The sequence below is a fragment of the Lissotriton vulgaris genome, chromosome 8 (genome assembly GCF_964263255.1).
Source record: "Lissotriton vulgaris chromosome 8, aLisVul1.2, whole genome shotgun sequence".
Classification (NCBI taxonomy): domain Eukaryota; kingdom Metazoa; phylum Chordata; class Amphibia; order Caudata; family Salamandridae; genus Lissotriton; species Lissotriton vulgaris.
In genome coordinates, this window is record NC_141696.1 from 165,285,498 (window position 1) to 165,297,513 (window position 12,016).

The 12,016-nt window shown below is 43.1% G+C and overlaps 1 protein-coding gene across 1 annotated transcript in view; it reads left to right on the plus strand.

Moving 5' to 3' along the window:
* ACER3 (alkaline ceramidase 3) overlaps window positions 1-12,016 on the plus strand; it is a 187,371-nt gene that overhangs the window by 157,721 nt on the left and 17,634 nt on the right. The window contains exons 7-8 of the mRNA XM_086933885.1: window positions 8,341-8,399; window positions 8,575-8,676. Coding sequence (XP_086790011.1) covers window positions 8,341-8,399; window positions 8,575-8,676 — 161 coding nt within the window. The remainder of the gene's footprint in view (window positions 1-8,340; window positions 8,400-8,574; window positions 8,677-12,016) is intronic.

Here is a 12,016-nt window from a genome sequence, read left to right on the forward strand (position 1 = left end):
TCCTTTTGGGAGACTTGATCTTAAAGGAAGCTACCCAGTCAGGGCCGGACTGGCTGTAGCGGGTCCTGGGCATTTCCCCCGTGGGCCGTAAGGGTGGGGACCGGTTTTGGACCGGTGCGGGCCGTTTTTGAGACTCGGCCGGTTTTAAAATCTGCCCCTTGTACAAAGCGCAGCAGCAGTGTTCCCGCCTGCAACAATGCAGGGGAAGTGTATTTCTGTGGAACATAACTAGCATCTAACAAACATAAAAGCAGCTTTATAACAACATCAAACAGTTATGATAGGGAAAAAGACAGAAGAACCATGGTACCGGCCCATGGAACAGAAATGAAAGCGTGGCAGGGTTTACAATGATCACCCAGTGGAATCAGTGAATAGAGACAATCGTGGCAGGGTTTACAATGATCACCCAGTGGAATCAGTGAATAGAGACAATTAGTAAAAGTGATATGAAAACTAAGAAAAGGTACTTACTTTCTGCTCTCAAACGTAACAGACAAACCCCAATGGGAGGCCACCACCGCACAAACCCAATTAGAGTTTTAGGCTACGGTCTTTTAATGATGACCATTATAACGTTTTCGAAAATGACTTGGAAATGCCGGAATAAGACTACATATTAAACCATTGTTACTGGTAAGTAACATTTTACTGATGTATAGTTTAACATTACATGTTTTGATTGCATTTCAGGATGGCAGATGAGTTTTCCTGACTTTTGATGTTGATTAAAGATGTTGATACTTTAAAAAAAAATGACTCAAATGTGTACTAATAGAAAATGTAACATTCATAGATTTAAAATGAAATGGAAATTAATAATTTGCAGGTGCCTTTAAAATGGGTAGACACAAATGTTTGTGTTTGGATAAGGTGGAGATGAAAGAAATGAGAGAGGCAAAATAGACCTAAAAGATCCATCCATGCAAAGAGGACACTCTATATTATTGTATTTAGACTCACATGTTTCTCAGTGCCTTTCTTCATCCTGATGCACACTGGGGGATGCTGCTTGACCTGAGAAAGTAAACCTCCACGGTGGGTTACTGTAGGTTGCAAATTTTGACCCATCACTGATTTTCATATGGAAAATGTTTGAAGAATTTGCATTTGGCAGAGAGAGTTATGCCTTTCCACCCATCACCTTTGTACTAAATAACTCACACTAATTGGCTCATATATCACGAGGCATGCTCTTCTGTGTGATTCATGCTGGAACTTTCAGTTTAGCCCAATAACGGTGGGGGATTACTTACTTTTCTGTTCAAGGCGATTTGGCCTTTGGGCTGGACTGCAAACAGTCGGTATCTTTTTGTACTGGAAAAGACAAGCTAAAAACAAGGGCTTACAAAGCACCCATAGTACTTGTGGCTGGTTTGGATGTGAAGTGAGTCACAAGGAGGTGTGTGCAGATGAGGGTCCCAGCTCCTGGGTCTAACCTTTAAAGCCCTGCGAACCTGAATCAAGTCTCTGGTTATTTGCAGTGCTGTTCAGAAGGTGATGTGACCATTCAGTTGACGCTGAACTGTCCATTCTGGTGCAGGCCATTAGTTAATTGCTTATGGCTAGTCCCTGCCTGTAATTAACACAAGAGACCTAACACTGATGGCATGGAATGCCCCCAGAGCAGTTATTCATGGACCATTAGGTTTGTGTCAGCTAAGTCTTCACGCATTAACAACCACAGGCGACACCCGTAGTCCTAGTGGAGACCTGGGTAAATGTAGTAACATGCAACAAAGTCTCAATGGGAATAATGAGGGGATGAGATTCAAGGAGTAAATTAATTACAATGCAAACATTAAATAGTGACAGTCTCAGGAACATGTTAAATGCAATTATATTGTCGGCAAAGATGTTATGTTACGTTAAAAATATTTCTTGAGCGCACGATCACCAACGGTTTCTTGGCGCTAAGCGGACACACGTAAACGGACACAGAGGATAATCTAATTGAAAGCCTGAGCAAACAACCACGTTTTAAGAGCTTTCCTAAAAGAAAAGTAGGAAGTGGAAAGACGAAGATCCAGAGGGAGGGAATTCCAAAATTGAGGGGCTAAGGATGAGAATCTGGGACCGCCATGTTTCTTACGTTTAAATGGACAAGGACTCAAAAGGTTTATATTGGATGAGCGTAACTCACGAATGGGAACATAACGCTGTATTTTGGATGAGATGAAAGCTGGACCCTGATCGAGAAGGGCCTTGAAGGTAATACAACCAAGTTTGAAAAGGCAACGTTGAGTCACAGAGAGCCAATGAAGGCTCTTAAGTAATGGTTGGACATGGAGAGATTTAGGCTGGCCGTAAACAAGCCTAGCGGCTTGGTTCTGTGTCATTTGAAGCTTTCGTGATTGGTATGCTGGGATTCCTACATAATAAAGAATTGGCGTAGTCAATACGCGACATGACAAGAGCCAAGATGACTTGAATCAAAGCCTCGGTAGTTAAGAATCTACTTATTTTACGAATTCTTCGAACAAATTGAACTTCATAAATCAAAATTCAGCATCAGCCATGCTTTTAAAGTTGTGTACTAAGTGAAAAGGTGAACACTTTGTGCTTGTGAAGAAATGTTTTAAACTGCGTAAGTGAAGCAAGTAAAAAAATATAAAGAAATGCTACAGCATATTGGTAAAGAATTCAGACCAAAGTTATTCGGTATACACCCGTTACAACGCATCTTTAACTCCGCACTACCATTACAACGCGACTTTTACAACGCATACCATTACAACGCATTGCGCTGGGGGGCGCTCTAGGATAGGGAATAAGTATAATTTACTATCCAACACCTTCCCTAGGGTCCACGGGGACTGGAGTTAGAATAGTAAATTATACTTACCACTATCCAGCACCTCAAAGCGCTATGCGTTGTAATGGTATGCGTTGTAATGGTCGCGTTGTAACGGTAGGTAGTTGTAATAGTATGCGTTGTAACATGGTACATCCAAGTTATTCATGTGTCAATGTATTTATGGAGGAATTTGTAGAATCAGGTCTTAATTCAAAAGTCCAAAATTAGCTTGTGCAAGTCAACAGCATTTCGATCTTTATGACTGGAGGTCATCATCAGGACATAGATAAGACCATTTAGCGTGATGGCTGCCTGAAGGGTTTCTTGGGTATTTGGCAGGTGCCACAATTTCCGGCGTGTCCCACACCTGATTAAGTCTGAACACACCAGCCAATACAATGCTACAGTTGTGCTTTGGGGTAGTTTGCTTTCACCCTGATCTTCGTACCTTGCCTGAATTTGGGCATGCTGTCCCATCCTTAGCCTACATGTTGATGAGCTTTGTGAACGACAGACCTGTTGCCTTCGCCCGCTTTAATTGCCTGTACTCTGGGGACCTGACGTAGGACCGATGAGCCTAGCTCTAATTCCTGGATATTTCCATCTTCCTGGGTAATTCCATTTCAAGCCCACCTCGTGACTTGTAACCTTTTGGAATTGTCCTGTCGCAGAGGACTGTGCCCTTGTGGACGATAGCCAATGATTGGAGTCCCGGCATGTGAATTCTCTGTCTCTCGCAGAATCCCCCCACGTACCCATAAAAACCTCCAGGTAACTATCATCCTATGTTCTGATGATGATTTGTATTTTGTTCACTTTCTTCACTTGTGCAGTTTTACATTTTTCTTCGCAAACGCAAAGTGTTCACTTTTCATTTAGTGCACAACTTTAAAAGCATGGTTGATGCTGCATTTTTGCATTCTGCAGTTCAATGTGTATGTCTTTTCTGACAATATAATTACATTTAATCATGTGTCTGGGACTGTTTGCCATTATTTAATGTTTGCATTGTAATTAATTTACACCTTAGTTCTCATCCCCTCATTGCTTCCTTTGAGACTATGTGGCAAAGTCTACACAGGATGTCTGCAACTTCATCATTTGGAAGTATTTGTTTTGGCTTCTGCCGTGAGAACTTTCAGCTGCGTTTCGCTGCCAGAACAACAACCTCCAGCACGCTGCTGAATAATGGGATATCCAGCATCTCCACATTTTCATTCTTTATGATGTCCAGCTTGGGTTCTGCTGGATTGCAATGTGAGGTTCTGCAAAGTTGTCGACCTGCATCTCAGAAAACACACCACTTTCCCAGGATTTTGGCTACAGTAACAACATTAATCCCCTAGTTCAAGATCATTTGCTGTCTCTTGGCTCCTTTTGTGACTTAGGGGCCGATTACTATGTCGTCCGGAAACTCTTCCATCTGAATCGGTTTCGGAATAGTTTCCGACCGAACCGGGTTCTGCGAGTCCGACCGAACGATTACAATGCTTCCGGACATCATTCGGTTGGACTCACATTGACTTCATTGGGAGCCAGTGTTTCGAATGAGAACACAGGCTCCCATTGACAAAAGGGGCGTTTGGGGAAAACCTTGCACCCTGTTGTGGGCAGCCCATGATGTGCCACACTTCATGGCCCCAAAAGTCAGATTCCGACAGCCGATCCGTGTCGGGACAATCGAATCGGAAAGGCTGTTCACATCTGACATCCTAATTGTGGAGAGGTGTGGCTCACTGGTTAGAGGCGGCAGACCCGAGTGCAGAGAACGGCCCGGGACCAGGGTTCGATTCCCGACGCGGCAGGGTCTTGGACCAGGATCAGCGGACTGATAATTCTCGCATCGGTGCCTACTCCGACCAGGGAGCACACTCGGCAACTCTGGGCATTAGCTTGCCTCATCTCCACAACGGCCCCACACAAACGCCGGGGATGCCTGGTTTCACCTTGGAGACCCCCAGGAGGGACTATCTCACAGGGAAAGCCAGGACGGGTTCCCCAGCGGTCTATAGCGCTACGAGGCCTCCGGGTAGCAGTGCGCTTTACAAGACACAACAATTTACAATTGTTCAGGCGGAAATAAGGACCATAGACCACTACGTTTCGGCTCCGACCAACTCAATTATTCCGAATGCCTTTCGAAACTGAGTTGGACAGTCCGAACGCTTTCAAGCCATTGTAAAAAGTCTCTGAGTCGATTGGAAAGGCGGGTTCCGAATCGGATTCGGACTAATTGAATGCCGTTTGGAGCCTTTCCGAACAACATCATATTCGACCCTTTAGTCTGGAGAGTGTAAATTCTTTTGTAAGGGTACTGGTGATGAAGTCCAAGAGGTCCATCTAGAACATTTATAAGGTCCATCTGGTCAACAATGAACAATTCTTCCACTCTCGAGATTGACTCCGCCGTAAATTGCACACTAATCCAGATGAAACCCGTAATACAGGACGGACAGTTTAGAAACTAAGATGATTCAGTGAAGTATTAGATTACTATGTCCCGAATATCTCATAGTCAATTAGCTGAAACTCACAACTTCAATAGAATCGGACCCTTTTTCAATCACAGGGCTTTGTGGTTGCCTTAGCTTTTAAAGCTACACATATCGCAAATGTTTCCTGCCTTTACAAATGTTTACAAAAACCAGATGCATTGCCGCTGGTAAACTGAAGACCTATGTTATATAGCTCCCTGGAAACACTACAAAATATACAATTATAGAAAGGTAGCAATGAATTATGGGGATGTTTTTCACAGATTGGTTCTGCGTGACATTAGACAACTCGAGCTTCACTCTCATTGTCTATGTATGATGTCACTCAGAATCCTGAGATGAATTTTTTTTCCCATAATTCCACTTTTACCCATTATATCTCCCCATGCTTTCAACTGCTATGCAGGGTAAGAGTAGTAATGGGGGAGCCATACTTAACACAGCCTCTCCTGCCTGTTCCAAAGAAAAATAAACCTTATCTGCTATCCTGACCACCTTCCCGGCCTTCCTTCCCCTGCAGATGTGCTTTCTGCTTTTATTCAAAGCAGAACTGCGCTGACAGACTCCCAGAGGGCCCTGTTTCCTGGCCTGGAAGGACTTTATGACATCACAACAGTGGGTTACCAGATAGTGGAGGCTCTATGAGAGCCGCGCATAACTGTAAATGTTAGAGGTATTCTGTCACAACCATAAAGTGTATGTGCTTGTGCTTGTTATCTTCAATGTCACCTCAAAGGAATTTTCCACTGTTTAGTTCCCCGAACGGTATGAAGATGAGTGGGCAGTGAATCAGTACATGAACATTCAGAGGTAAATTAGTAGCCTCTGAATTTAGTTCTCACCCACAAAGCTTTATGAATCGCAGGAAAGGGTTGCTGCTTCCCCTAGGAGAAAGCCACCAATTCTAACTGATTATTACATGAAATTATACCTGTCTTCACATATCTGGCAATGCCTAGCCTGCCAGTGACACGCAGCTCCAACAAAAAACAAGCATTTACAATGCAATGGTTTCGCCTTTCGAAAAGTTAGAGCTATTGGTATTGTAAATGACAAAATTTGTATTTATGTGTTGGTTTTGAAAACAGATAAATAAATGGCATTGTCATTTACATTGCCATTAGCTTAATCTCTCGCAAATGTGAGACTTATTGTACCCTAGAGACGAGCGCAGCAGACAGAAATTACTACCACACACACACACCCAGAGCCACACACACACACACACACCCAGAGCCACACACACACACCCAGAGCCAGCCACACACACACGCAGAGCCAGCCACACACACACACCCAGAGCCACACACACACACACACACCCAGAGCCCCACACACACCACACACCCAGAGCCACACACCACACACCCAGAGCAGAGCCACACACACCACACACCCAGAGCCACATACACACACCCAGAGCCACACACACACCCAGAGCCACACACACACACACCCAGAGCCACACACACACACACACCCACCCAGAGCCACACACACCCACCCAGAGCCACACACACCCACCCAGAGCCACACACACACTCAGGAGAGCAAGCACAGCGAGGGGCAGGGAAGCAAGCACAGCAAGGGGGCAGGGAAACAAGCACAGCGAGGGGGCAGGGAAGCAAGCACAGCCAGGGGGCAGGGAAGCAAGCACAGCCAGGGGGCAGGGACGCAAGCACAGCCAGGGGGCAGGGAAGCAAGCACAGCCAAGGGGCAGGGAAGCAAGCACAGCCAAGGGGCAGAGAAGCAAGCACAGCCAGGGGCAGGGAAGCAAGCACAGCCATGTTTCCAGTGTTTGGCTATTCTGAACAAACCATTGGTATCTGGCCTGCCACTCAAACGAAAACAACTCCCAGAATACCTTAAATAGCTAAATGAAACCTCAGAAGTAGAAACATTTTCCCTGCGTTTCTGCTACTTTTAGCAAGTTTGGGGCAGGGTGTACGCTTCGTAGCACTCCTGTGCGCTCCGAACGGGAGAAATGGACGGCCCCTACCAATGCTCACGCATCTAGTGTGAGAAATGGACGGCCCCTACAAATGCTCACGCATCTAGCGTGAGCAACCGTACGTGGTGTACAGCTACGCAATGAGAATCGAAGCGTACAGGTCTTTTCAAAGGGGGGGGGAGAGGAAGTGTACCGTTCACCAGGCAATATGAAGCGCACAGTTTATAATCCGGCAGAGTACAGTGGGAGCGCACAAATCTTTTTAAAGGCAGTCCAGATGGGCAGAATGGTGCGCAAGGTTACGGGCGAGCTGCCAAGCGTACAGTAATTTTTCCTGAAGCGCACAGTCTTTTCGATGCGCACCGTACCGGCAAGATGCCACGCACAGTACGGGGCGCAAAGTGTCAGCCCGACAACCAACAGACACGAAGAACAGTACACAGATGACAGGACACGGAAATCGCGCAACCCACCCTGCAAAAGACACGTCCAAAATGGCCAAAACATGCCGAGAAAAAAAAACCAAACATCCGTCCACCGCCGCAATGACGTTCTTAAAGGGGCGGAGAGCGGAAAAATCGCCGGATCGCCCACGAATCTGCTGCCACAATTACGGACAGATCTCTCTTCCAATGGCTAGCCTCCAATTATGGAGCTAGCCAATGGAAGAGAGAGGCGGGACAAAGCCCCGTACTGGTAAACCTAAGATTTCGCCTGCGCGAACACTGCTGCGCAGTGCTACGCCAGGCGAAACCTAAAAAATGACAGTCTCGTGGCCTGATTCACAAAGGGCCTCTGCACTCGTGGCGAGGCCCCCAGTCGTGGGGGAGTCTCTGCCCTCGCGGCCGACTGGCCGCAATGAGAATTCTCATTACAGAGATTAACACTACGAGTGCGGAGACTCCCCCGCGACTATGGCCTCCACTAAGAGTGGGAAGCCCTTTGTGAATCATACCCTCAGCGTGTACTTTTGAGTGCGCCAGTTCCATTTATTCGCTATGTCTGTCTCAAGCCCTTTCCAAGTCCTGAATATATTGTGTTTTTACAGATATTTAAACGTTATTTACGTTTTGGTCCTGCTCTCTCTCCTTTCCCAGGTTATGTACGGCCTGCTGGTTTCTTGTTTAGTACTACGATCTGTTTACATTGTTACATGGTGAGTAGGAAACTAGATTTATTATGGTATCTGATTGAATTATTTGTTGACATTAGCTTTATTGTTTATACTTCTAAATGCAACCTTTGCAAATAAAAACACTTTATTGTACATGATGGAATGCAAATATTGTATCATTATCATCTTACTTAACAATCTTTATTTGTATCCACAGGGTGTACCCATGGCTTAGAGGTCTCGCTTATACATCATTAGGGTTATTTTTATTAGGGTTTATACTTTGGAACATAGACAACATTTTCTGTGAGACATGGAGGTGAGTTTTACGATAACGTTTTATACCATTCCTCGCGTTTGTCAGAATATGCTTTTGTTTTTTCATCACTTCTTATTTGATTGATGCTAGCATCCATTAAAATGTATTGTTTCTGGAAAATATCTGTAGCTGTACAAAATGGATTGAGAATGGCTTTCTCACTAATAAAGAGTTATTCACATTATGCAGTAGACAATAGACACGTCTGTACTGATACTAAAGTAACTCTAAAATCTCTTGAGGGAGATTAAATCCTATGAAATAAAGATTTAAAAATTGTTATCATGATCTTGGTCAAATATTAAGGTAGTTCCCGTCCCATTAGAAGTCATAGCTTTTTCTTTGAGTTCCAAGACGTCTGTCTTGCTGAGCTTTCTTTCCAGGAGTATCAATTTTTTTTCACATTGATATAACATGTCGTAAGAAATCAGTAATTATAGGGAAGGGGATAAGGTTTATAAAGTTTGATCACTTCAGTAGTGGATGGTATGAGTTCATACTCTTATCTTGTAGAATATATAGAACATAAGATATCTATGCAGTCTTTCATTTGGAGTACTTTGAAGTTGTTCCACGTAGGAATATAAAAGGCCTAAGTTAAAAGGACTAGAAGGTATGAAGAAAAAGGTCACAAAAGGAAGACAGTCCGGTATAGGGACCAAAAAGGAATAGAAAAATAGTATTAACTCAAAGGAAAGCACTGGAAAAAGTATTGACTTTATCCTTTGGAAAATCCAAAAATGTGAACATATGAGTGTGGGAGTCACAAGGAGCTTAGCACCCTCTGCGATTAACCCGTGAGTCCATGTTTGAATACATGGTGGAGATTAGTCAATTAAAAATGTTTTCCTTCTATCTCAATAACTTTTCTTGGGAAAGTATCTTTGGTAAAGCAAAACTGAATGCTGTGCCTAGCAGATCCTCCATAAGGTTGGATGTAATGACCTGCTGGTCCCTTCAATGTCGAATTGCTAAATTGCTAAAACTTAAGATGGCAGGAAATGGGGTGGCACAAAAGAAATCACAGAAGCTTAAAACGAAGGATATAACAATAATGGTTGAAATTCTCAACGTCATTAGTACTTGCTGTATTTCACTACTTATTTAATGGTTGGGAATCAAAGTCACTAATACACTGTAGCAGTAACTTTTAGTAAAATCTTTGGAAAAATGAAAATCATCTAACAACATATCGCAAAGGATCCTCTAAAGATCTAGATCTAACTCCTTGACCTAATGTAATGTGTTCACTACTTCAAAAATGTAATTGTCTACCCACAGAGCAAATGTTGAAGCTTCATTGCATATAGTGAACCAACTCATTCTGGAATCACCCCTGCAAACTGTTCACTCAGTGCACCATGTACCATAAAGACAGTACTCCACTGAGCACACAATCTCAATGTTGATTAGGATACAATCTGTCCATCTTAAGAAAGTCTGACTATCTAGGTTTTTTATTGAACAGATGCTTTGAGGTGGTGAACAGACCTTGATCAATACCATGAAGACAACGGAGTTTGATGCAGGCCTGATAAAGCTGGTCCGCTTACTTCTCTTGAGTACAGAGCCTTGCGCCCAATATGGTCTGGACAGAATATATACAAGGAAATTCAGTATCATTAAAGGAGTTTGACAAGGCTGTGCTTTAGCTTCCTTTGTTTTTAATATTGCCATTAAGGGTCTTGATGCTGCCTTATAGGTGATATAGTGTGATGTTTCAACATTGGGATTGGACAAAGTGCCAGTTTGAAGGTACTGTTTCATGTGCTTGCACAGAAACCTGCCTTGAGTTTCTCCCTCAAGGTTTCGAAAGGTACCGCACTGGATCTAAACGCTTTAAGGTGAAAACGTCTAAGAGACGCGCAGTGGCATCAGCAAAACAGCTGAAAGATTTTTCATAAAGGAATTGCTTAGGCTCAAGTGTTGGGGTTTGCCCAACTTGCCAGATATGAATTGAGTAATCAAAGTTGAGAAACCCACCAGAAATATTCAGAGTTCAAGAAGCAGCCAGCTTGAAGTCCTTTCACTTCAAGTATGGAGGCGGTACGTTTACAGCTGCTTTGACTATTTATAATTCTTGGTGTCTCGGTGGGTCACTTCATGGGGACAGACAATGTGATGGGAATTATTTGCTGTTGAAAACTATTTTTTAAATCACTAATGTCACTTCCCTATGCTACACCACTTTAGTCCTTCATGAAGAATGGTAAACATCGTTTACCATGCATGCGACACAGCGCATGCCATCACAACACAGTCATTACAATGACCGTGTTGTTGCATCGTATGCCATTACAACCCAAGTCGGAACAACGACTTGCTGTAGGAGTCAGAAGGTGTTGGATTTAAAATCCAACACCTTCCCTACTGTTACACAGACTGGAGTTGGGATAGTAAATTATACTATTCCAAAATCCAGTGGCCCCCTACAGCAGTCGTTGTTACGACTTGCGTTGTAATGGCATGTGTTAAAAAAGAATGCAATGTAACGTGGCATATTCATGAAGAATGGGATATTCGAGCATTTATCACCATCTTCGCTTAGACGCCTAATTATGTGGATATGGATGTGGACTATCCTGATGGAGCCGCTTTCAGCATCTACTTTCTACATAGGGTTGTGCATAACATCCTTGGTTCAACCATAAATTATTTGGGCTATACCTTAGATCTTCCTTATATTTGGTTCTCCTCTGACAAATTGCAGTCTAGGAGCTGGCTTACAGTAGGAGCTAATGCTTTCTTGTGAAACTACTGAGAATAATAGCTCTTACTAGTCTCTCTGGCTCTTTATTTATAGGAAACTTGTGTGCTGTTATATTAAACTGTTATACTATTTTGTTCCTTCTTCCAAAACAAAGGAAATTCAAAAAATGTTCAAGAAAATGTTGTAAATGTTATGCATGTTGTGTTAATTAATTCATTATAATTGTATTCAAGTCTTGTATGACTTTTAGTTGCTTTTTTATTAATCGTGAAGGTATTATAGTAATGGTTTTATGAGTTTTTAATACGAAGAAACCAAATAAACTTGTAAAGGTGTATAATAACAATGGATAAATAGAGATATTATTTTTTGTGTTCGGCAATACTACAGACTAAGGCACGCCAAGTGTGCTTTCCCTTCAATCAATGTAAAGAGCACAGAGATCACATCAAATTTCAAAAACCATTCTCCTGATGCTATCTTGTAGGCCTCAAGTGTATCATGAGGCGTTGGCCAGTTTGCAAATAATTGAAACAAAATAGATTATTGACTGTTTTGAGTTAGTTACACCCAGCATACTCCCTTGAGAAAGTACCAAGTAAAATGGCTGAAGCTGGAATTTCTACCCAG